At 39.9% G+C, this 27,249-nt stretch overlaps 1 protein-coding gene and 2 pseudogenes across 5 annotated transcripts in view; all 3 read right to left on the reverse strand.

Annotated features, from left to right (window-relative positions):
- Positions 1-27,249, reverse strand: part of Dennd5b (DENN domain containing 5B) — a 172,460-nt gene that overhangs the window by 46,066 nt on the left and 99,145 nt on the right. For all 5 annotated transcript variants that reach the window (XR_010049189.1, XM_063254510.1, XM_063254511.1 and 2 more), the window contains 4 exons: positions 16,000-16,187; positions 8,197-8,733; positions 5,167-5,398; positions 1,175-1,325 (listed from right to left, as the gene is read on the reverse strand). Coding sequence is in view for 4 of the 5 variants with exons in the window: in XM_063254510.1 (XP_063110580.1) it covers positions 1,175-1,325; positions 5,167-5,398; positions 8,197-8,733; positions 16,000-16,187 (1,108 nt within the window). In the remaining variant the exon portion in view is untranslated. The remainder of the gene's footprint in view (positions 1-1,174; positions 1,326-5,166; positions 5,399-8,196; positions 8,734-15,999; positions 16,188-27,249) is intronic.
- LOC106027005 (atlastin-2-like) lies at positions 8,771-15,987 on the reverse strand (annotated as a pseudogene).
- LOC134477273 (translationally-controlled tumor protein-like) lies at positions 16,230-19,569 on the reverse strand (annotated as a pseudogene).

Raw genomic sequence — 27,249 nt, forward strand, 5'->3', positions numbered from 1 at the left:
GAAAGCAGTACAGATGGTAGAAGTACAGCTACTCTGAATCCCTTCAGACTATTAGCACTGTATTTAAGCACAGTTGTAAGAAAAGTGACCCTTTGTTTGATCCCTGGGCACTGACAAAAACAAACAAACAAACATACACACACCAAAAACAACAAAAAATCCCCCGCTATTCCCAATTGCACTTTTCTTTGGGAACAAACAAAAAACAAAATGAAATTCTCATCTTTGAATTTTTCTTCCTGTTGTATGAGGGACTGAATCAGGAACCTTATGCACACAGGCAAGTGCTTTACTATGGAGCTGCACCCCAGCCCTTTTTAAATTTTGCGACTGGCTTCCACTAAGCTGCCTAGGCTGGCCTCAAACCTGCAATCTTTCTGCCACAGCCTCTCAAGTAGCTGGGATTACATGTATGCATTTCCTCGCTTGGCCAATCTTTGGATATTTAATTTTACATGACAGAATTAACCCACATATGCCAAACATTGTACTCTTAAAAAAAAACTTTGCAAAAAATTAAGATTTTTTTTATCGGTACCAAAATTAAGATTTTTTTTTAAACATTTGACTATAATTATAGATAAAAAATGGTATCACAATACCCACAGTGTTTTTTTTTTTTTTTTGTCTTTTTCCTTTTTATCGGTACCGGGGATCGAACTCACGACTGCCTGATTGTAAGGCAGGCGCTTATGCCGCTGAGCTAAATCTCCAGCCCCTACCCACAGTGTTCTAAAACTTGTTTTCTCACATAATACACTGTGAAAATTGTTCAAGCCAAGAGAAATTAAGATTTTTTTGGTATTGGGGATTGAACTCACGACCTCAAGCTTACCAGGCAAGTACTTATGCCACTGAACTAAATCTCTAGCCCTGAGAAATTAAAATCTTTTACCTAGAAAAATTCATGCAACAAGCATCTAAAGAGAAAACGTTTCATTATGTTCCATTGTTTTGAGTATGCCAAAAATGGACCACTAGGCATTCAAGAGTTAAAAGTCAGTACTAACAGAGTGTCAATCTGTATTTCAAATGAATTCATGTGATCTTGAAAAAATAAAATCAGACAGAGAGATGTTTAATGATTACACACTGCCTCGTTAAGAGTGGTGGAGCACGTGCTCTTCACTCATTCTGTCAATTAGTTACCCCAGTGAAGGACAGATATGCTTACTTGTTATTGGTGGGTCCTGTTGCCAAGACTTCGGACTGTAACTTTGGAAAGAATCCTTGCTCATATTTGCCTTGACCAATTTTCATGTCTAGCAGATGTGGATGGATTGCAGTGTGATCCATTTTCATCAGTCTCTGCTCAATGGATTGGGCTATAAATTAAATTTACAACAAATCAGATCCATGATGAATGTGATCATTATGTACTACAAACATGTACTAACAAATAAAACAATAAATTTATAAAATGAAGAAAAAAGCAAATTAGAAATATTTCATTGCTAGTACTTCAAAAATAATGCTGCTTCCATTCACACACATGAACTCAAACATCCCAATATCTCAAATATTTTTATAGAAATGTTAATTTTAAATAAACACTGAATGATTGATTTTTATGGTGCTTTCTGCCTTTGCCAAAAGCTGAGCAGTGAGGTTGAAAAATGTAATTTAGTATTGAGATAGGTTTTCTAAAATAGGAAATTCAATATTCTTAACAAAAATATGGCTTTAAGCACAACATCAAAGAAAACTGATGGCAAAGAAAGTATTTTTCTTGAGTTGAAAGGCAACTCTTGAGCTGAAAGCAAGGAACAAACACTCATTAAAACTACTCCCACTCTGAACCAAGGAATCATGTGAGTCCTGCCCTGCACTTTCAGCAGCAGCCACGTTCCCATTCATATGGGTCTTTAGGAGTGCTTTTAGGGTACTGCAGAAAAGTCAAATAAGCAGGCGTTTAGAAAACATCCAGAGGATAAGAAGCTGGCCTGCTGAAGAACGAGTAAGTCAAAGTAAAAAGACAGGAGTTACTCAGCATTTGTTTTAAAACATACTAAATTTAGCGGAATTGGAGGACGTCCTCCAGCCTTAGGAAAGCAATCTTTTTTTTTTTTTTTGCTAAAACAAAGTAATTCTCATCTTATTTTTATCAACCAAATTTTTGGAAGAAAATATAACATTTGATGAGCAAGACCAGGTCCCCAGACCCTTGCCAACAGATTACTAAACAGGGATGATGACTGCCACTTGCCATCAGCTCACAGTCAGCTCCCCAAGCCAACTCTGTGTCTGATGGAGGTGCTGAGGGGTGCTGGATGGAAGGTGTTACTGTGACTTCATGCTGGACGATGGGTGATGGCCTTTCAGCTTCTCCAGATTTCCCTCATCATCCACAGAGTTCATCTAAAACCTTGCTGTATATTTAATACAGTAGTTGAACTTTTATGTTTATTTTTTGTTTTCTGGTACCCAGGATCGAACTCACCACTGCGTGCTTGCAAGGCAGGTGTTCACCCTGCTGAGTTAAACTCCCGGCCTGCAACTTAATATTTCTTAAAACACTGCCCATATGTTCTATGCTGCACAAAAAGATATAAAGTGACATTCAATTTTCAGTGATGTCCAATGACCTTCCACCTCCCTATCTACACTCTCTATACATCCTAATATTCACAAAACGTTTAATTAATGGATGCTTTTGGCAAAATGATGACCAGATCCATAGCATGGAATCTGGAGGTCTCTGTCAATTTTATGTTTCATGAAGTACTATAAAATTTCATCTCTGCCAAGAAGAGTTTCTGTTCTTACAAAACGAAAAAATAAAAAAGGAGCTTCAGGTTTTCTGTTGGGTTTATATATATCTATATGTGTGCATGGTTTGAGAGTCTTCCCATGTAGCTCAGACTGACCTCAAACTTTTTATGTAGCCTAGGTTACCCTGGAATTTTCAGTCCTCTTGCCTCAACCTCCCAAATGCTGGAATTACACCTATTGGAAAATGACAGACAAATCCCTACAACATAATATTAAGTTGTTTGCCTTTGCTTGGAATGCTTACAAGCTACCCACACAAAAATCATGATTCATGAGTTACTCTAGGGTTTATATTTAAAATTGTTTCAGGGATCATATTGCAACATCACTTTTAGTGAGTGTATCACCAGTGAATACTGAACATTCAGAAATCAGCAAATGCCTGCTTTGAGAGGTTGGGGGCTGCTAAGACTGATCTGTGGTATTTGGTAAGAAGAAAACCATTCTACTATATACTTCTTGTCTTTCTGCACAGAAATCATGAGATTCTGGTGCCACAATATCTACAGATAGCTGGTCCCTAACAGCTTACTTGTAAATCAGAATTTTTTCTGATCAGAGGTAAAACAAAGCAAAAACACAGGCATACACACAAAACCTGATATCTGGTAAAAACCCAGTGTCATCGACAATATCCCCTAATCTCTGGGTTTTGTGGGGAGGACAATATCACCTGAAAAGAAATAACCACTTCACTTATATGCAGTCAGCAGTCACAAGCAAGCTGTTCCTTTCACTGCTAAAAAGTCTGCGACAGTAAGATTCCGAGGAGGCTGCCATCTAAGCTTTATGTTATTTTCTCACATATGAAGTCTACAAAGGTACACTTCCAAAGGGGTTTTATGTAATTTTTGTAACAACAGTGGGAGTACCAAATTCTGGGAGAGGCTAAAGGAAAATCTTTTAATTGGAAAGACATTCTCTATGGAACACATAAATTAAGAAATTGATGCTTAATTCTATTTTTAAAATTTTGTCAGGAAAGTAGGAATGAAATTTACTCACTAAGGTATTGTATTACTCACATGGCTGTTAAAGCGCTGGAAGTCACTATATTCTCTGAATTTGTGTAAGCACTTTCATTTATTCTACCTACTCAGTTTCTAGAAACACAGAGGTAATTGTCATTTTCTGAAGGGGCTTCCAACAATCTATCCTTACGTATAGGAACCCAATGAGGCCACGCCTCAGAGACCTGTACTGCTAAGGTATCAGCTTTCCTTAAATATGCTAACAATCACCACTTTCCTCAAATATGCTAATGCATCACTACTTCTGAGAGTGATCTATTTAAGTGAAGTGGTAAAAGTAAGCAAGCAACACAACCAGAGTATAGAAAGCACTATAACTGTGGTCTCCTTTTTCTCCAGCAGAAAAATTTCTCTCAGCACCTACATTCAAAGGGAAAGAAACAAAAGGAAAATTTTTTTCCAGTAAAAAAAAGTTTAAGGGCTGTGAATTTAGCTCTGGGCAAAGTGCCTGCCTGGTAAGCACAAGGTGCTGAATTCGATCGTCAGTACTACAAAAAAAGCTTAAGAATAGCTAACAAGAAATTAAGGTTTCAGTGGCTAGGATCAGCTGGACCTGAATTCAAACCACAGCTGCACCAAAAACTAGCTATCCACAACCAGAGGCTTCCAGCCTTTTCAGCTGTACAGTAAGGATAGTGATAAAACAGTACAAACACAAGCACTGCTAAGATCAGCTGTGTGATGCCTCTACAGCACTTCGTATAATGAGTGGCACATAGTAGGTGCTGGCTGTTAGTATGGTCATCTCCTCAACGGATCACACTACATTGCAGACAAGGCCGACCATGACTCGTAATTCTGTGACTTGGGGAAAACAAGTGTCAGGGTTTCCGATGCAAGAGTTTCCTCTCATTTTTCAAATTGCAAGAATACAGCGATTTGGGGCTGGGGATTTAGCTCAGTGGCATAAGTGCCTGCCTTGCAAGCAGGCAGTCGTGAGTTCGATCACTGGTACCGATAAAAATGAAAAAGACAAAAAAAAAAAAAAGAATACAGCGATTTAATTTCAACAGATGAAGCTAAGCACCAATGCCAATGCAACAAATATGCCATTTGTTATATAAACTAGGCAGCTTCTTGGATCTTTCAAACTGATACTTTCTTGAATAATGAAAGCCAAAAGGACAGCGCCAGCAGCAAGATAGAAACCAACTTTTTTCTATGAGGCAACAGAGAGAATGAGATAAAAAATTACAGCAACATCCTAATTATGCACTATTCAATTTATGATTGCTTTTCTTTTTTTTTGTCTAAGGGAAAAGAAATGTCCAGGAGGAATAGGGACTCACAGAGATAGGAAGAAAACAACAGAAACTTCTTGATATTGTAGGACTGGCCATAAGGGCTAAAACTGAAAACGTACCTGCTTCTTTTAAAGTGCTGCATTTCTGATATATAGATGTCCTCAAGGTGGGTGCCCTTACATTGTACAATCTTATCTTCTCAATCCGAGAATCAAAGACCCGAAGCAAAGGGTCTTTCTCTTCCCACTGAGACATAATTTTATTATCAATAAAGGTGGCAAACATCTGTGTTTCAATGAAGCGTGAAAGAAATGGCAGGTAAGGCTCAGGCTGATCAGACAGGAAAGAAGCCTGTAATGAGATAATTAACAAATTATTACTGTTCACACTACTACGCGTTAAACTTGAAAATTATCATTTGCTGATCATTCTTTTTAAAACTTAGTAACATATAAAGCTGACACCTGAAATTAAAAAATCCTTTATAATCCTAATCTCCCTTTTTTTAAATTTATAGCTCACTTAGGTCTTGAGTACTCACATTTCTTTTCAAAATGATTACATTTTGAACCTGATGACCATTATGAAGATCACATGGTTTAATTAACGAAAGAAGATGGATAAGCTTCTGTGATTGTCAGTCCTTTACTTCACTTACCATTAAATCTTGATCCCTCTTCTCAGTAATTTCTTTTGCTCTCCATTCCTACCCAAAAGGCCATGAATTAACCGACGCAATAATGCTCACACATTAACAATAACTACCTCAAAATGACAACACAGAATTTACGGTGAGAGTGAAATTCTTTTGTTCTTCAAGGGCCATGTTTTTCTAGATTCCAATCTCTTTGTTAACTCAAGACCAAACTCATTAAACTTTTTTAAGACCTGTGAGGCCACAATAGTCTAGGGCTTAAGAACAAAGATCCTCACTTGAGAAATCACTGGGATTATGCCTTTGGAAAACTGTACAAGCTGGACTTTCCTATTTCTAGCTTGTTGGGTGCACAGCAAATTCACTAAGTTACAATACATTTCTGATCCAAAGTGGTCACTTTTTCTTGTTTTTCAGGCCCACATGTGCAAGAGGTCCCATTCAGACCAGCTGAAATGTGATTCACTGGGTCTGCTTTCCTTTCCATTCATTCAAACAGATGTGGCGTGGAAGAAGCAAAAAGGAATGAGAAGGGTGAATCCTGATGCAAGGTTTGTTTTTTGCATAACATACTCATCAGCTGCCTTTTAGTGTACTCATTTTCCACTGTGAATTTTCAGAGACCTTTTAAAAGCTTCCTTATAAAAACCACTTATTCAAGTTAAGTGCTCCAGAACCTCAGGTAAATTTATATAATTTCAAACTACCAGAGAAAGAGGCACAGCAGTCTCTAGAAATCAGTTCACCTCCTCAAAAGGTATCTTACTAATAAATATCACTCTTTTTATGGAGCCAACAGCCTTAGAAACAGGTACCAAACAGCCGAATCTAGCTTTTGTTGTGTAGGCTCTCCTGGGCTACAACATTTAAGATCAACATAACTTGGCTTGCAGTATTACTACATCCTGCATATTTTCCTCATGAAAAATGAGATGATTAAAAGCCTTTGGCAGAGTATCCAACATAAACTTTCATTTCTTTAGGGATTATAGAATCCTACTTTGAGTTTAAGCTGCATAAAGATTACCAAGGGAGAAATTACGAGGACTCAATTCTTATGTAAGAATTTGTATTTCCCCAAGGGCAAATCATGAATATAGAGATTAGTTCCCAAGAAGATAGAGAAAAAAGTGTAGGAAAAAAGCAAAGGTAAATGAGAAAGGGAACTAAGAGTAGAAATACATATGAATAAGTTTTTTAATATTAAAGACATTTTATCAAACATGAAATGTACCTGCAAGTTCTGATGTACATGGTGTAGTATCCTCTATCAGAAAAAATATGATGGGCTCAGGCAATTCTTTTAGCTACTGGCCTTGACAGAGAAGTTTAGTTCATATTATGTCAGATGGCCCAAGACTGTCCTGTTGATTAGCCTGCGGGAGCGCAGCCCCTTCAAGAGGCCGTGTGACGTGCAGATGCCACTCAGTGAGAGCCACAATTCACTGGAACAGCACTGCTGAGCCTCTAGTCACAGGCAGGGATTGGACTGTGCCTGGTGACCTCAGGATCAGTGCACATCCCTAAGTGCTTTTGTCTGGAAAAAAAACAAACCAAGCCAAACCCTAGGGTGTAAGTGAAGAAAATCTGGCAGAAGAACACTGATAACCCTTAGAGAGAAGTTTCATAAGCTGGTATCATTTTTTTGTCTTCCTTTTCCAAAAACTCTGTAACAGTCTTAGAGCAACAGTCATAAAAATCTAATTTATCCTTTCTTTCCACTGATCCTAAAATTTGGCAAAAATCTGGCTTTGGACACGGAATGTTGGGTTACTTTTACATGGACAAGTGAGTGACTTCAATACGGGATGAAAACTAAATACATATAACAAATAAGGATTTCTCACAAAAGGAACATGTTTCATTTGATTAGACTTGCTCATAAAATTAGAGTTAAAAGCCCTTACAAGGTCAAACAGTGTTAATAAATTGGAAAAACCTGTGAAAAATGAGTTTCCATAATTTAAACACTGTCAAAGTTCAAAAAATACAAGAATGAAATTACAGGAAATATAGCATACATTTCAATAATGAGTTGTGTGCAGGATGATTTACTTTTGGGTGAAATTATTGTTCAGTGCAAGGACTTTTACACAGAGCTACACGCTTTCCCCTTTTAAATTCTTAACTTCAAGATAGAGTTTTGGGTAGTCCCTAAAATGCCCAGTGTGGGCCCAAACTTGCAATCTTCCCGTCTCAACCTTTGAGAGTACTGCAATCACAGGCATGTGGCATCATGCCCAACTAAAGAAAAGTTGGTAATGGAACAAAGAAAGGAAAAATTAACCTGTGTTTAAAAATGTTAACCTGCCAGGGGTGGAGGCATAGGTTTGTAGTCCCAGCACCTGGGAGGCTGAAGTAGCAGGATTACTGCGAGTTCAAGGCCAGCTTGGACTACACTGTGAGACCCTGTCTCAAAAAACAACAGAAGTTAACCAAATCCGTTATACACCCCATTAAGAACCATGAAAAAGAAAACTATGGTTCTTTTTACTTTGTCGAAGTTCTGCATCTGCTCCCGGTTGGTCAGCCAGGACTCCATGTCCTGTGCGGTCTGAATCACAAATGCTTCATAATCTGCAAACATCTGTGTAAAGCGGCTAGCGAAGACTTCCCGCAGCTGCACATTTAGCTGGTAGTCCCTGAGTTCAGCCTCCTCACACTGCAGTTTCAGGTCCTTGTCCCTCTCAGCCAGGGAAGTGGAGAGGTCCATCTTTTCCACAGTCACTCCAGTGCGCTTGGCCAGGGCCTGCAGGCGAGCAATGGTTTCGTTGCCTTTCAGTAGCTCATACATACTGATGTTGCCGGTAGAGACATTGCCGTTCTTTTTGTCATTGACCAAATCCTTCAGCACCAGGTTCTTCAGCTTGGTGGCACTCTCACTGCAATGTAGGCTGCCCTCAGGTGGAATCCCAAACTGAAGGAGGACCTCAGAGAGTTCCTGGATGAAATCCACTCTATTGGGGAACTGTGGAAATTCTTCAGGCAATTCAATAAAATGGTTGTCAATATCCACAAAACACAAATTAGCCTGAAAGAGAAAAAAAAAAAAACCCCACAAAGGTTAACTGAATTTTATGTTTTAAATATTACTGCCAACTATTATAAATGACAGCATAGGTTATGGGTGGATTTTTGTTTCAGCGCTTAGAATTGAATTCAGGGCTTCAGCACTGACTACATCCTCATCCCTTCTTGAGACAGGGTGTTGTGAAGTTGCCCAGGCTGAGCCTGTATTTGTGACTCTCCTGTCTCAGTCTCTCAAGAGTGCTGGGGATTACAGGTGTATCTTGCCTCCTATGGTTTGCCTACGATGGTTTTTTATTTGTTAAACTTTAAAAAAAAAAAAAAAAACACTGATTTTTATGTTAACCATTCAAGGTTTAGCTTTTTGGGTTTTTGGTGGTCCTGGAGACTGGACCCATAGATAAGCACATATTCTACCACTCACCACACTCCTACTCCATGAATTTCAGAATTTGGTTTTGATTGTAAACTTTGGTTTATTTTTACTTGAGTTCTGATTTCACAGCAAACATGGAAAAAGGAGCATAGAGTTCATGAGGAGATAGACCATCAGTCTGTCTTGGATCTGGCATGCAGAGATACCTGGTCAGGCAGGCCTGCTCTGACAGTTTGTCACAGACTGCCGTATGTTTCCCTCCAGCAGACTGTCACCTGGGGCTTTAGTATCTCCTCCCATAGTGTCTCAACAATCTGACCCATCACTGTTCTAATTTCTCTGAATGCCCCAGAGCATTTAACATATGCCAAGTACAAAGAGATATCAGCGCTAACCAATGACAAAATTATACAAGACAGCTATAGCGTTTAGGCTAATGAAGCCAGTAGTTCTGAGATTCACATCGCAAACAGCATAAGAAGTATTTTTGCCATCACTGTGCTTTATAAAATTCGCATAGATTTCTTCAATTTCAGCTTCAAGTTGGTCCTGATAATGACAGTAAAACTGATTTCCATCCATTTTTTTTTTTTTACAGAGTGAAATTGATCACCAGTTACTTGAGATGCAGGTGTTTTTGCTCCAGAGTTGAAGGTGCAATGTACAGCTTGTCCCTGCCACACATCTATCCCATACTTTGCAATAGATGGCTAGTGCTCCTACAGCAAGATCATTAGCTTCAGCTGTTGCCTGAAGTGTGGACTCTGGATGTGCAAGTTCCTTTCCATAAACTTTAATTTAAGCCTTAAAATACTCTACAAGATCTCTACAAGTGATTTTAGATCCATTTATTTTTCTATTAAATTTTAAGGGGCAAGCAGCAGTAGAATGAGATCATAAGCTGTCATTTAAATTCCTCATCAATATTTTTCAATCTTGGGGTTGGAGATTTAGCTCAGCAGCATAAGCACCTGCCTTGCAAGTGTCATGAGTTTGATCCCTGGTACTGATAAAAAGGAAAAAGAAAAAAAATTTTTTTCAATCTCCTAGCAAAACTAGGGTTGACTGCAATGTTAAGACCAGGATGTGGCAAAAGGAAGTAACCCAGATCTGAGAAACAACTATGAACAGGCTTCCCTACATTTGGTAGCTCTTCATGTATTTTGTTTTACCTGCAATCCCTTTTCAAGAAATTATTTTCTACTTTACAAACCATATGAATGTGCATAAGAATAATCCCAATCTCTAAATAATTTCAAGTATTGAAGATCATCTAGAATATTCTGAGACAAATTATATACCTGGAAAGAACTAGCCATAGTGCTCACAGCAAATACTGTTGCACAGTCTTTGCAAGTTGACTGGCTATCAAAAGCACCCTGCATATCCATTAGTAGAACAACCACTTCCATTACATTTGGTCTGTCATTACAAATACTTCATTTCAAACTTGTATGCTACTTGTATGCTATTTTCTCTTTTATAATCACCTTGCCTTGTAAAGCCAGTGAATGGTTTGTTTTCACCAATCCAACTTTGAGAATCCTTGTTATATCTATAATGAGAATTAAACATGAAGTCCAGCAGAGAGGAGTTTCCTTTATGAAAAACTCCTACTACAGGCACCACAACTGTTAAGACTGTACATGTGCTTCTGTAGCCAAATCTGCACCAAAGCTTCTTCATCAAGCTCAAAGTTACATTGCTCACTACATGAGCTTTACCATTCTCCATGTTCCACTGCTCTAGATCTGTAACTTAGAATTCACAGTAAGTGCTAACAGCAAGCCAGAGTAGCCTGAAATGGGACAAAACTGACAAAGATCAATCCAACTGAAAGGTATCCACAACTGTCACTTGCTAAACTAGCTGGAATAATTCAATCATTTTAGAAGTCCCAGGACAAAAAGCAGGAGGCAGAAAGAAGTGGAAGAAGTGCCTGGATAATGACAAATGATTAATCTCTGAATGTTTAGAAGGTGACTCAGAAGACAGTCTTGAGGAAAAAAGGTAACAGGAATCAGAAAAAATGTTTTTTGAGTCTGCTTACATTTTAGACTTGGAATTCATTTTGAAGAAACGCAAGTATTTTTTGAGTACATATGAAAAACTTAAAAGGCCAAGTCCCTGAATAAAACCTGGATTCTCCCTTGGATATTTGATAGCAGTAAATGCCAAACAGTATTCTACCTCACTACCTCCCACCATCTGAATCAGAGCAGGCTGTGGGTGAGAAAGACCACTGAGCTGCGAGAGACAGGTACAGCTTGTTCCAGAAAACTGATCAAGCCCACTGGTGGCTGGCTGAGGCATAGTTGGAGTAGGAGCAACTTCAAGCAAGCCAGAAGCTTCAGCCTGCCCTTCCCTCTATGCACATCACCAAGGAGAGAATTCACACCATCCTCTGATCTCAATCTGCACAGCAAGGTGAAAGGAGAAGCAACTGGCCAATCTGTTTTTCTGATTCCTCTCATTGTGTTAGATAACAAGCAATAAATATAGTGAAGTTCAAAATAACAATAAAAATCCATCATTTCCCGTCATAACAGTTGATAATGATTCCCACAGCCTGATGTAACCATTAAATGCAGCTCTTTAGTCTTGCAGGTTGAGAAATTGTGGCCCAAGATGGCAACTGGCAACTGCACTGGATAGCCTTAAATAGAGCGGTGGCTTTTGGCATTTTTTTGTTTTGTTTTCATTTTTCAAGTTTTCCTTGTCTCCCATGTCAATAGCCTTTTCAAAATAAGCAGCTGAAATGAGCTGGGTAGTACATGCTTGTAATACTTGATACTCAGGAGGCTGAGGTGTGAAGATTCCAAGTTTTAGGTCAACCTGGGAGACCTAAAATTTAGTGAGATCCTGTCTAAAAATGAAGGGAGAAGAGTGGGAATGTAGCTCGTGGTAGAGTGTTGCCTTGCATGCAGCTCTGGGTTCAACTCCCAAAGAAACTAAGAAAGAGCTGACATATCATATCCTGCTGAAGATAGCAGTGTAGCCCATAGCTTTCTCTAAGGCCACATCTTTATACATGTGTCTTCAGTCTTTAGGAAGCAGGATAGATTAAAAGGCTTAAAATGAGAAAGTAGGTCACCATAACTCAAATAGATGATTATCTTTAAAAATGGGAAAAATTCTCTAACTTACTAATCCATGGGTCAACAAACACCCTCCTACCATTCCATGTTATACCATCTCCTCCATTAATGCCTGCCTGTCCTCTTTCAGTTCCTGTCCTCTCCCCAAGAAAATACAGAAGGACATGTTTTATGACATGTCAAAGCTGGCCATGCCTTGTGATTCCAGCTGAACTGAAGTATGTGGATGTGTGAATTTGGCATCTCAGCTCCTGGCCTGTCTTCCTGCTCCCCAAAATTCTCTCATCCCACCTGTGCCTGTTTGAAAGGGTCCAAAGGAGCTCTGATGATCACAAGGAGGAAGAAACAACAACCTGAGTTATGAAAATGTACTGCAGAAAAACCCTTTCTCTAAAACAGACTACTGCACACACTTTCCTTAATAGTATTAGAACTTTAAAACTATGTCACATGAGCTAAACAAAGATTACATGCATGATAAAAAAAATATAGTCCAGGGGCTGGGGATTTAGCTCAGTGGCATAAGCACCTGCCTCACAAGCCTGCAGTCGTGAGTTTGATCCCTGGTACTGATAAAAAAAAGAAAGAAAGAAAAAAAAATATAGTCGATGTCCGATATGACACTTTTTGGGACTAAATCTTTTTGAATTTCTACTGACTGACACCACTCACAAGCCTTCATGACCTGTAATTACTTCCAATTAGAAGCAACAAAAGCTGCCTCAAAGGTTGAAACAATCACCTCTTCCATGATTAAGCCTTTTTATACCCCTAAAAAAGGTTCTGTTATCCTCCATACCCCCTTAGTTCACTTATTCCTCCGATTCTTAAATGTGCTATTTAGTAGTAACTGTTACGAAAGCTGAATTTATCTCTTACATATCCTGCTGTCGTCCACTGCATTCTGTATTAACAATATCTGAGATAAGTGGTAAAGTTACACAAACACGGTCAGAAATGTAAGCAAGAGCACGCAGCATGCAGTGACTGAGCTGAGGCCAGTGGTCTTCATGCTGACTAGCAGTGAGGTGCCTTCTCTCATCTGGAGTTGAGTCAACTGGGGAGAACACTGAGGAGTTGCATCCCCTGTTGAGCCTGTGTGAGGAAGCCCTGGGTCTGATGCCCAAACCACAATTAAAAAAAAGTATTTCCTCAGAGTTTCAAAGCAAGATATGACAAAAAAAAGTAGCAAAAGCTATTGGGTTTCAGCTTTTTTTTATTTTACTTTTTTTTGCCTACTTCTTACTGTAAAGATGAGCAAGAATGAAAGAAACTGAGGTGTCACTGCAATTCACCTCCAAGCCACAGCCTTCTTCCCTTGTGCTCCCACATTCCTAAAAACAAGCTAACAAAAGGCAATGGCGCCTCCCACTGGGCATCACGGGATAAGGGAGTAGGTGACTAATGCTAAGTCTGAGCACTAATGTTAGTTACCTAACAACTATCATCACACCTCGTCAACCTAAGAACTAATATCATACCAACGACTATCATCACACCTCTTTCAGCCTAACAACTAACATCATACTTCTTAACTGTTTGGTAAACTTGTCATTTTTACTCTTTTTAGAAGCCTCATCAGTAGTTTTAGCCATAATTTTACTTCATATTTTTCAGGGTAGTGGGGTAGGAAATATTACTACTGAGTATATTCAAGTCATTTTTAAACATCTATGATGGATATTTTTATACTCATATCCTCCCCAAAATTATGTGAGACATTTCATTTCATTGTAAAGTAACACTGAACCAAAGTGATGTACTCTTAGCCTTTTCTTCTAAAAAGCAATGTACCTAATTTGTAATTTTCATACTAAAGCGCTGGTATTTTCCCAGCTGATTCAGGATCTTTCATATTACTCTGAATAAACAAGTGTGGGTATTAATTAGTGTTGAGAGGCTGAGGTGAAGCTCAGTGGCAGAGTACTTACCCAGTACAGTCCCTGGATTCTACCCACAGTTGTGCGCATGCACACACACACAACTCACACTCATACTGAGGTCATGACTGAACAAAGGCTTTCAGAATTCTTACCCTTTTTTTCTTTAGAAGCAGAAGATACATGCAGACATACAGAGATTTCCCAATAAGAAATTACCAAGGTGGCATTTAAAAATTTCTTAAAAGCACTTACGTAAAATGGATAATACCTATTTAAACAGCCTTATAAAATATCATTTGAAAAAATATCGTTTGAACAACATAGAAAATAGAACAGGTGTGAGAAACCAAAAGTGTAAATAATGACCAAAATGTGTATTAGGTCTTAAGACACAGGAATAAAATGTTCAAATGGAGAGGGGAACAAAGGGAGGGGGAAAGGAAAGAAGGGAAAAGTAAAAAAAAAGTGAGAAAAGTAAAAAATGGAAACAAAGCTTTTATAAATGGGGAAATGAAGAGAGGTGAAGGGAAGGCAGGAGAATGGGGAAAAAAAGAATCAAGTTGTATCATGTACAAATTCTCTATGATGAATGTGATTATTATGTTTATCTAAAATGTATCAATAAAATCTGATTAAAAAGGAAAGAGGTCAGATACTATTTAAATCTTTAAAACAACAAGAATTTGGCTAGTCTATTTCATTTTCTTTGAAAATTTAAAGGACTGACTTTGAATCAAAAAGATACTAAATTTAATGAAAGAGAAAACAAATAATTCAAGGAATGAAGAAAAGCAGCAAAATGCAGGGAATAAAATAAAAAAGCCTCCCCAAAGCAAGAAAGTTTGAATATATATTTTGTATAACCTGAATCAAGCTATTTTTCCTTGAATAAAAATGTTAATTTTGATAAGGAAATATTCATTAGAATAAAAGCAAGCAATAGATAATTACCAGAATCATCAGTAGGTATAATGTGGCTTAATGTGTTATTTTAAATTCATTTATTAAAAAGATAATCTCTATGCAAAACAGGAGCAAATAAAGTGAAGCTCAGCATTAGGGATTCTATTAAACAGCTATATGACTTCTTACATGACGTAATTAACCGGTCCATGCTTCTTAACAGGCCACGCCTCTCTCATCAGTATTTCACCTCAAACATCACAATTCTACGATGGGCAAATATTAGATTCTGAATGTGTTCAAAAATTCATGCCAAGGATTTAGCTCAGTAATATAAGCGCCTGTCTGGCAAGCATGAGGTCATGAATTTGATCCCTCGTATCAAGAAAAAAAAATCTTGCTTATTTTTCTCTTAAATAACATTTGAAAACACAATGCACAAAAAACATAACAATATTAAGGTAGAAAAAAATGAGAGGCTAAGAATTTGTTCTCATTGACCAAGCCAGGTTAACGCTTAAAGTGGGCTGACAATTGACCTTGGGTCTGAAAACAGCAGCAAAGCTTCCCTCTCTCCTACCTGCTGAAAGATACTACTTTTTTCCTTGAGGGAGGTAAAAAAATCAAATTCACCTTAACTAATAACAGTATGATTTTTTTAAATGTTAGGCTTGGGATTTACTGCTTAAAAACAAATTTTATAGCATGAATATGGAAAAGAAATGAAATGCCATGAGAATAGTAAAGCAATGAGATTGTGCTACTATTGCTCCATCTTCACAAATCAATGGCTGTGAAAACCTCCGCTGCCCTGCTTTGAAGTCTTTCATTCACTGTTACATTGTAGAAACCAACTGGAGCCAAAATCAGCATCTGATGGCTCAGCCCTATCTTAGCCACACAGGGGATTCAGGAGAGACAGACACAAGTGGGCAGAGACAGTGGTACTTCACCGAGGAGACTTGACCCACACCCACAGCAAATGTTTCATAGTTCATTGCGCTTGTTACCTCTTGAGGAAGCTCTAGTTTAGAGCGGTCGGTTCCTTCTTTTGACTGAAGGCCCATCAGATATGGGACAGGAGCATCAAGGAAATGCAGCAGGGAAGCAGGGAGGATGGGAACATATACATGCTGCCACTGAAACGGGAACAAGAGTGTGGTGATGCCTTCTGCCACTGTCATCAGGCGCTGATAATCTGCACAGAACAAGGAGAAATGGAAGGAAGAAGCCCGGTAAAACTAACTGCTGTGGTAATTGAGAAAATATTTAAAAAATTTAAACTAAGTAAAATGTTTATGATCTGATACAGAAAACAGGTGAGTTCTACACCATCATGAGAGAGTTAAGTGATCTCACTTGAATGGTTTTAAAGAAAAGCAGGTAGACAGCAAACATCACACATTTTGCTTCTTAAAATCATGGCATGTGAATTTATATTCCCTTAAAAGAAATAAAAGGCTATAAATACACGCATGAATGAATGAATGAAAAAAGGAAGGGTTGGGGGTGTAGCTCAGACTGAAGGCCCTGGATTCAATTATGGCTAGGGTTCTCATAAACCACTCTATCATAGGTGTTACTTACATATGCCCATGATCTCAGGGAAGCAGACTTGTTTTAGAATTCAGCCATGCTTTAGAATTAGATTTTTTTTAATTTAGAAAGGTAACAGTACTATACTTATACCATGTGTGGATTATCTAAGGCAGTACCCTGTAATCAGGAACATTAATATTTTCAGAGCAAACCATACAAAAATTCTAGGAATGGGCTGACTGGGTGAGAGTCAGATGCCAGTCCTCTCCAGGAAGTCAGTGCCATTTGCAGATGGGGGTGGGAGGGATAAGAAGTCAAGGAGAAGCTAAGACCTCTGGTGAGCTGGCGTCATGCACAGGCTGACTGGGGAGAGCCAAATGCCAGTCTCTTCTGGTGCACAGGCTGGGAGACAAGAAGAGCCAATGTCCCCCACACCCCCACTGGCTGATTCGGAGAAACATAGGCTGTGATGGTGGCTAATGAGGTACAATACAACTTAATGCTGGTAGTCTGATCACCTATTCGGAAGCTAACAATATGCAATGCAGCATATATGGGGATCTCCTTCTGAAGGTGGTGGCCATTGTTAATTGCCTCTTACCTTGTTTTGAAGTTTTGTATCATTCTCATTGTTTTGTTTATTTGGGTTTTATCTTGTTTGATTTTGTTGTATTTGATGAAATGAGCAACTATTTCCAGGATAATAAGATATATTATGGTAACCATTTTTGATATACTATATCTTGCTTTGAAGTCTTGTATTACATTCACTAGTTTGTTTTTATTTGTTTCTATTTTATTTGATTTTACTAGGTCTGAGGCTATGGGCAGCTATTTTGAAGACAACAAGAGGCATTATGGTAACCATTATTGATTTCTTACTATCTTGTTTAGAAATCTTGTGTCGCACTCTCATTTTGGTTGGCTTTATTCCATTTTATTTTGCTTGGTTTTATTCTAAAATTTAAAAAAAAGTTCTTAAGGGCAGAAAAACTAACAGCTATAAATAAGGTCTTTTTGGTTTGGTCTGGTTTTGCTGATAAGTGAGTTACAGAATGTTTGGTTTTCAGATTTTTTTTTTTTGCATTTGAGCACTGAGACAAGGGATTGTGGATTTGTAACAATCTCACAGAATGTACTGTACACACTGTAAGCCTGGAGGAAGAAAGAGTTTGGGGGAGTCTTTTAAAATGGTTATGAGGTTGAGTGTGGTGGTACATGCCTGTTATTTCAGCACTTAGGAGGCTGAGGCAGAAAGGATCACTGAGAGGTCAAGGCCAACCTCAGTTACACAGTGAAATCCTGTCTCAACAAGACAAAAAACAAATTGTTATGAGTTGTGAATCAGACACTATTTAGTTCACAGCAACTCAAGGAATACTTGAGAAGCAGAAGCAGGATGGTTTTCATTAAAACGTATTTTTTGTATCATTTGTTAGTATTTTGCTTTCATTTTCTTATTTTAAAGACAGTAAAATACAACGGAACAAAGCCAGTCAAAATACTGCAGCAAAATTGACACAGAACTTCAAAGCAGGACACTAGGAAAACACTAGCTACCATAGTATACCTTGTTATCTTCACAAAAAGTTGCCCATTCCATCACCTATATCAAAATCAAACCAAAAACAAAATAGAATAAAACCAATCAAAACAGAATACTGAGTAAAGCAAAAACAATCAGAACAAAGCAAAACAGTGAGAACAATATTGGCCTTCAAAGACAAGATAGAAGAAAATCCCCCATATTTGCTATATTGCATATGGTCATCTTCCCAAGAGATGCTCAGACCACCGGTCTCAAGGCAGAAAGGCTGGCAGGCTGATTTCTTGGTAGGTCCTCCCAGTCTCAGTATGGCTGATTGTTGGGAGGTACTGGTTTTCCTCTCTGCTTTTGTTTTTTATTTTTATTTTTTGTCCAATTAGTTAAGTATTTTTATTCTTTTGATAATATCTGCCAGGGTTAACTACTTCCATTGTAGGTAATGAAACATATAGGCTCTACTTCAAATGTTGGCACTGCCGGGCACAACACAGTCTTTTCCCCTTCACCGTAGCTCAGAATTAACACTTTGATTCTTGTTTTATGTTCCAGTCTCAGAAATAGTTTCCACTGCAGAAGTTATATGAAGACAGTCTTATGCTTTTTAACAGTGATCTGTGATTAGGTTCTGACTTCTCCACAAACACTACAATGGACTCAGTTTATACATGTATTAAACTATGAGGCATTCTCTCAAATGAGTTTAAGTGCACTTTATTTTTAGACAACCTACTTGACACATGTGTTTTTCCTAAAAAAATAATGCCTCCTCTCCAAATAAATCAATGGCCAAAATAAAAAAATGCTCAAGATGACATCAGTCCTGTTTATTTAAAATCCTGTTGCTGTGTGAATGACAAGCAGCAGCCAGTTAGGACAAGTGATAGATCCAAAGTAATCTCTGAATCCATTAACGTTTTTCCATGTCTAAACTTCCCTTAAAGAAAATCATAAATGGGTTCACACCATCCTTACGGTGGTCCAGGAGAGCAACCATGCCATCTGGATTCATATTTGTACCAATAAAGAACTGACAGATTTTGAAATTAGCAAGGATGTGTCTGATTTGTTCTGCAGCTCCTGTCATAAATAGTTTTACTCTTTCTGGTCTTTTTCTTCAACTTTGCCTTTGATTGATTTCATATAATTTTTGATGTACTTCTTGTAGGCTTCTTTGTGAAGCTGGTTTGCTGCAAATGATAGTTCAGACATATCAACACCAGTGACTGCTGTGCTTTTGGAGCCTTTGCCCTCTAGACCTTCAGTGGAGGTGTATCTACCAATGAAAAGGTCATCAATGCTACCCTTTGTTCTACTGATCATCTTGTCCCTCCACCTCCAGGCACAGCCTGTCCACGATCTCCCAGGTCTTGTAAATATCAGAGAACATCTCATTGTGGCTGATGAGATCCTGATAGATAATCACGGTGGTAGCTGGCAGAAGACAGCTTAGTAAGAGCTGGGAGCTGAGGGTGAGTGAGGTACAGCTGGAGCAGTGCTAAGGGGAGGGGAGGTGGTAGAAAACGCTACTTTCATTCTTTAAAGCAGGGCCTCACTCTGTAATCTAGGCTGGCCTCAAACTCAAAATCCTTCTGCTTTAGCCTCCCAAGTAGTGGAATTAAATTTTGTAATTTTCAATAGCTATTTTTAATGGTCTACAGCGGTATTTTGATAATAAAGCATCAAGAACTCAAGATGCTTAAAAATTTATTTTGACTCATTAAAATTTTAGGTGAAAATTTCTTCACATGAATATTTCTGAAACAAAAAAGAGGCAGCCTGAAGGGAGAGGGCCAGTTCTGTGAGCACAAAGAGCTGACCCAACTACTGGGCATGCATGGATGGACACACACACACACAGAGTTGTGTCTGAGGCCCTTGGAAGGGGCAGATTAGGGCGGAGCCGGCTGCTGCTCTGGGAGGTGGTGGAGACTGTGCAGAGAGGAGGTCCAACAGTGCTATATCCCCTACTGCACAGTGACAGGGATGCGATGTGCAGTGTAGGTGAGAAGGGTCTTCTCTCATGGGGCTGGGAGGAGGATGGCACACTGGCTTGGTGGTCATGAATTACTTCAGTTGTTCTTTATCATGGAAGTATTTTATTTTTCCATCAATCTTGAAAGACAGTTTTGCAGGACACATCAATCTAGGTTGGAAGTTGTTTTCTTTCAGGATTTGAAACACTTTACTCCAAACTTCTCTTAACTTGATGTTTTTGGGTTGTTAATACTCTGTTCTTGTGCTATATTTCTGGGATCTTGATTATTATATGTCTGAATGTAGAATTATTTTGGTTATGGCTAGTAGGAGTTCTATATGCCTCACTTATCTGTATACCAGATCCTTTCCCCAAATTTGGTAATTTTTCTGCTACTACTTCTGTAAATGCTCTTTTTATCTCCCATCCAAGTAATAACCAGGCCCGACCCTGCTTAGCTTCCGAGATCAGATGAGATCAAGCATGTTCAGGGTGGTATGGCTGTAGACTACTCTTTTTATCTCATTTGTGTTGACACCTCTGCTTTTTTGCTGATACTTACTCACTTTTTTTTTTGAGACAGAGTCTCACTATGCAGTTTAGGCTGGCATTGGGCTCACTTTGTAGCCCAGGCCAGTCTCAAACTTGCAATAATCCTCCTGCTTCAGCCTCTGAAGTTTTGGGATTACAGGCATGCACCACTGTACCCGGCTTCGCTGATGCCTATTACTCTTAAATTATTTTTGTGTTCTCTTGTAGCCAATGAACTGCTATTTCTTGGTTCCTTTTGGTTATTTTTAAGAGCTCTCTAATAATCACTAGCTCAGCTCTGTCTTCAAGGTCTGAAAGTCTACCTTCAATCTCTTTCAAGTGGTTTTGCCAGCTTTCAGTCAATTTTTTAATTTCCTGGATATCTCTTTGAATCTGGTTCATATATCCTAATTCCTTCCTATATTGTTCATTCAAGGTTGCCATCATTTCCCTACATTCCTCTTTTTTATCTATGTCTTCTTTAGATATGCTCAGCAATTCTTCATTATGTTTGTGATTTCTTCTTTTATCTGAAATGCTATTTCTGATCTGATTACTTCTACAGTCTCATGAAGTTGTTTCTTTACTCCAGTTGCTATCCTCTCTGAGGTTTCAGGTATGTGCTTGCCATTTTCTTCCATCTAGACTTCTTCTGTGTAGACTGGAGGTCTGAGATTACTGTTTGCTGCTTCTTCCTGACATTTTCCTGGGTTCCTCCCAAGAAGCTGGTTGTGGGGTCCCACGTACTTCCCATGTTGGCTGTCCCTCCGCAGTGTAGGGGAATGGGTTTCTTTGAACCTAGGTTTCCAGGGAGGTAGCAGGGTATGGGGTGGGCTTCTCCAGACCCATGCAGCTAGGTGGAGGCTTGCCCAATGGCCAGGGGTGTGTGGTGGCAGAGGTTGTTTTTCTTAGCCTGTGTGTCTACACTGGGACTCCCCTGACAGTGGCAGGCACACAGGGGTGTGTTTGTCTGATTCTCTCAGTGGGTGCTGGCTGCCCAAATGAAACAGGGATCTCCAAAGGCAGGTCGTGGGCGCAGGGGGAGTATCTGGCTGTGTCTCCCTGCCTGTGCTGGTTACCTAAGGGAGGCAAGCTTTTTAGCAGCAGGCACGCTAGGGTCAAAAAATCACTTTAAAAAGTCAGTGTTTCTAACTCAGCTAGCTTCTTGTTTTTTTTTTTTTTTTTGTCTTTTTGCTTTTTATCGGTACCAGGGATCGAACTCACGACTGCCTGCTCGCAAGGCAGGCGCTTATGCCGCTGAGCTAAATCCCCAGCCCCATCAGCTAGCTTCTTACACACACACACACACACACACACACACACACACACACACACACACAAAATATAATGAAAATCTAGATTTTAAAAAAGTAACTATTTTCCACAGCATTAAAAGAACTACATTTTGCCCTTTAATAATTTAAAGGAGGGGTATATTCTTTCTGTAATTTTTTTACTCACTTCTAACACTTTAGAACATTTTACTTAGGATTTTTTTTTAAAGAAAAAGGAGGGTGAAAAGATTTATTTGGCTAAGGGAAATTATTAATTTATTTCTTATTTCAATAATGCTCTTCAGGCAAAAGCCCTAGGGCCACACTTTATTTGAAGCTGGATGTGTTCCTAACAGCTGAAGGTACTCTTGGATACCTTGTGAGAAAAGTATCTGGGTCAGGAGTTAGGTTTTGCCTGGATAATTCTGAGAACTCTCTGAGGAAATGGAGACTTGCTTTGGTACTAATTACTAGGTAGCACTAATTACTACCTAGGTACTAATTACTCATGGATTGTCTTGTATTCATGTCCACTCTGCATGCTCTGTGCTAATCAGCTGAACCCTAAGCGCTGTCCACACCAAGTGAAAGGTTACAGCTCTGCCAGCAAAAGGCAAAGGAGTGGCTGCAGGCAGTGTGCTATGTCTGCTTGTCCTTGCCATGTATGGGGCTGTCCAGTACTGTAACATGTTGAACAGCTGGCGGTAACTGCCCCAGTCAAGGCCAGAGGGAGGTCCCACCTTCTGAGCCCTGCAGCACAGACACTGCGCGTTCAGATACCCCACAGCGGTACCCAAAGGCAGCTAGCTGCTGCTCAACAGCACAGCTCACTTGTGCCTTGGAGGTTAGTGATGGGTTCCCCCCATGTGAAGTGCTGCCAGACTCAGCATGGGCCTGTCCAACATTGCCCTGGACAGTGGCTCCTTTCAACACTGACTTCTAAGCTCCTCTTCCAAACCAGAAAACTGAACTCCCTACTTTTTGTATATATCAATAGTCCCCCAATCAGCTGTCAAAAGGTCACTCTGCCCGCCTCTTCAAACTTCACCCCTTATCAAACTGAATAAAAGCTCGCAGCTTCTTTGTCTGCCCTGAGAGGACCTTGTACTCTATCGTAGCCCTCCCATACGCGCAATAAAGGCCTTTTTCTTTTTCCTTTCTTTGCTCTTGCTTTTTTAACACACCAAGGAAAAACCTATCACTTGGCTTTCTGCTATCCCTGAGGTCTGAACACCAGCCCTGAGCCAGGTACCTACTGACTTTCTCCAGACTTTGGTAAGGTTAGTCCTCCCTGGCTTGCCTGGCTAGCTTCTCTGCTAGGTTCCTATCAATGCTTCATAATGTTGCACTATATCCTCAATGAGTGTGAGTTCAGTCTCCTAGCTGGGTCTTGGAAGAGTTGAATCAAAGCCCAGCACAGGCCTTGGAAGAGTTCAAAGCCTAACATGAGATTAGCCATGAGATTTACAGCTGTTGCGGAAAATGTTTTACCTTTTTTTTTGTACTGGGGATTGAACTGGCGACCCTGAGTTTTCTAAGCAAGTGCCTGAGCCACTGAGCTAAATCCCCAGCTCTAGGAAAAAATGTTTAATCTCCTAGAAACACAAATTCTAAAGCAACAGTGCCTGGCTCCTCCTTCCTTTGATTATGGAAAACATCACCTCGGGCAGCAGAAATAAACTACTTCCACCAACATTCAAAGACTAAGGCACACAGTTCCTCCTCCTTCACCTCGGTTCTGTCTGCTTGTGGGGTTTATCTCTATTCTTCCAGTTCCATATTCTATGGATGATTGTTTAAGACTTCACATCATTTTAAATATTGCAATTATTGAGCAAAAACAAGACCATTCTTTTAAACTGAAGTAAGACATAAACAAAAATGTTTTTCAGCATTTTAAAAATTAAAATATTTAGGAAATATTTTCCATTAATACTCAAGGTGACGAAGTGTAAAGAAGTTGCTGTACTACCTAACACAAGCCTTTGAGCAGTCCACGAGGTCACCCTTCCCTCACCATCACCCTAGATGCTGTGCTCCTAGCTCACTCCCAGAGTGCCCTGTGTCCTCCCAGGCCCCCTGCTCACAATGCCTCTGGCCAAGCCCTTCACTTCTCTCAGGCAGATGTTCCATCACTCCAGAGAGACCTACCACAGGCTTTGGTAGTCTCCTGTCTTTATTTTCATCAGGAAGAAATTATTCATCCCATAGAGTATTACAAGTCTATTATAATTCTGTATTGATGGGTGTCTCTATTCTAGTTTAGCATTTCCTCCTGGGGAGTAATTAATGACTGTCTCCACATATCTCTACCTTCTTAAAGAGTTAGTCTTGCTACATGGTCCATATTGGTTCCCCAAGCCTTCTCAATGGCTGGTCTGTAGGCACCAACCATTTAATGAGCAGAAATAATCTTAAGAATTCCTACCCCCTGAGATACATGGTGAATAGCTAATTTGTTAAGAAAATAATACATTACCATTTAGTCTAAGGTATTAAGCTTGGTTACATTATACAATAAAAAATAATCAAACCTTTGCTCAGCAAAGGCTCTGATGCAGATCCCATGGAGGCAAAGGCCTCTGCTGCCTCTCAGCCTGCTGCTTGGCCCACTACACAGTCTGCCAGCATCACTGTGCAGGTCTGCTCACTGACAGCAGCAGCAGGCTCTGGCTGGGGTGGCTGGGGGCACAGGATGGTAGTGGCATGGCCAGGTAGCACAGACTCTGGTGGGGCTCTTGGAGTGATGCACATATGAGGCCACGTCTAAGGCCACTAATGCATGGCCATGTCCACGCACTGCCAAGGAGCTGGCGTGTCAGCGTGCCTCTGATGGACTTCCTGGGCAACTGAAGGATGCCATGTCTCTAAGCCTGGATATACTGACTGGTTATCACTTGGACCAGGTGTAGAGGGCTACCAGGATGGTTTTCCCTGAAATAAGACCTTTTGTCTCTATGTTGGCCAAAGGTGGCCTAATTCTGTGTGCTGATCTGCACAGAGGTGACTAGGTTAATACTTTGCCCCTCAACTGGCTTTAATTAATGCACATGGGTCTAGGTGAGTGCTGATGTGTAGCCTTTGAAGCAATGCAACAAGTCAGTGATGCCCCACCTACAGCTCTCTACAAAATGTGAGCTAGAATAAGATGCCAAGCTGTTGGCTGAGACTTAGGCTTGAGAAAGAGAAGAGTCTGTGAGGTCTCAGGGCTGGGGGGCCACACATCAAAGCTGAGGCACCACCCCAAAACACAAGACACTTTCTCAAACTCTGCAATGCAAATTCTTCCAAACTTACAGGCAAATGGTACTCTTTTTGCTACCTGTCTCTGCATATTGCAGAGGAGCTATTGTGCCTCTTCCCTCACCCAGCTCACAGCACTGATACTTCCCGCCACTTTCAGAGTCACTCATGCCATAGTTACCTTCCTCAGGAATGAATAAAACCTGGGTTTGGTCCTGGGTCATGGCCTTTGTTCCAATTATCCACTATTCCCACTGGACTTATATCTCTGTCTCTTTATTTTCCCCGTAGATTGCACTGGAAGTGGTAGACTGGAGTTCACTTACTAGAGTTCCAGTAACTCTTCCCTAGGATTACAAATATAAACCTCCCAGACTGTGATGAGGTTGGAGCTAGTTCTTCATACTGGGATTGCTGTGCGGCCTCAAACTGCTACAGACTGGCTGGGCCTCTCTCACTGCTGCAGAGAAATTCACTCGAGACACTACTCTCCTGCCTCTGGCTTCTGGCATAGAGCAAGGACAGTGAGCACACAATTGCACTCCAGCCCCTCAGCCTGAGCATCCCTTTTTGCCCATGTGTCCCCATGCTGACCTGTTTCCGTTAAAAATGAAATGAAACAAACCTTACCTGTAAATACAATGAAAAGAGAGATTTCTAGACTGCTGAATTAAAGTGACCGTGCCAGCTAACTTCTCAACAGCCATACGGAAAATCAGAAGATAGAAGGAAATTATCCTCAGACTGCCAACCAAAAACTTTAGCATTTAATATTTAAAGAAACTGTCACTTGGAAAAAAAATGACAATAAAAAAATACATCTAGCAAGGCATGTTGATCCGTGCCTATAACCCCAGGTACTTGGGTGGCTGAGGCCAGAAGGATCCAAGTTCAAGTTCAAGGTCAACTTGGACAATTTAGACAGACTTTGATTCTAAACACACACACACACACACACGAATATGTATATACATTCAGGCAGAGGTGTAGCTTGGCATACTTGGGTTCAGTCTTCTGCAACATACATGCGTATCACACAAATACAGATCCCTTAGAATAAAAATACTAGATATTAAGATTCATGAAATGAAGCTAAAAATGGGATGAAAGTTTATCTAAGGACTGTCTATCCTAAAGAGGTAGACTGCCTGCCTTCCCTGGGAAATACTGCACTGCAGAACGGGGCAGGAGGATAGAAAGGTTTAATGAATCCACCTGAAGTAAGAGAAAGAGGGCTGCACACCCAAAAGGTCACTAAAGCTCAGCCCTCCTAACTTTGGCCTCACATCTCCCATTCATAGTTTCTATTTGGTAGTTTCTGAGTTGTAGTCAAAATGCATTGGTTAACAGGAGGTAAAGTGCTATCCTGAATTCTGTGAATCATTGTATCGAGTTATCCAACCTACAGGCTAGAAGGGTGTCAAGGAAGCCCCTCAATTCAGAGTCGGCAATAAAGAAATGTAGGCAACTTAGCGCTGTGTTTCTGTTTCTGGCTGGAACTGGAAGTGAGGAAAACCTCAAGAGCCTGAAATCTAAGCGGTATCGGAGAGGAACTGAATTGCAGAGCAGGGGTCAGCTGAAAGGTACCAGAACACATTCGAGTCACCAGAGGTCCCAGACCCCTGAGAACGTATGTTTGGGAAGAGAAGAATGAATGGGAAACCTTTGATTTCAGACCAGCCACATGGTCACCCACAGAAGATCTAGGTTTGGAACCACAGATGTACTACGATCAATCACCAAAGGCAAAACCACTGGGACTTTAGAGATAGATCAACACTAGGGTGTTTACTGGACACTAAAAAAAATAAGCTAGTAAGAAAAAAAGCAAAAAAAAAAAAAATCCCTCGGTTACTGTTACATGCAAAAGCTAAAAAATGACTGCTGGAATGCCAGGCCAGCCTTTGAGGCTGGATTAAGCAAATTTTGGCTGGTCCAAACTTTACCATGAGCCTCAAAACCACCCCTACATGGAAAAACTATGTGGCAACAACAAAGAGAACCTCTAAGACCTTTGATAATAAAAAGCAGCCCATGGGGCAGTGCAAAAAACTAAGAAATTGATATTGGCATAGTATGAGGGCTCCCCTCAATTAGATCAGTATCTCTGGGTTCCTGAAGGACCTTTATGACACTGACTTATTTATTTACT

Source organism: Cavia porcellus, unplaced genomic scaffold (genome assembly GCF_034190915.1).
Source record: "Cavia porcellus strain 051 isolate PalLab524CR breed Dunkin Hartley unplaced genomic scaffold, mCavPor4.1 scaffold_8, whole genome shotgun sequence".
NCBI classification, from domain to species: Eukaryota; Metazoa; Chordata; class Mammalia; order Rodentia; family Caviidae; genus Cavia; species Cavia porcellus.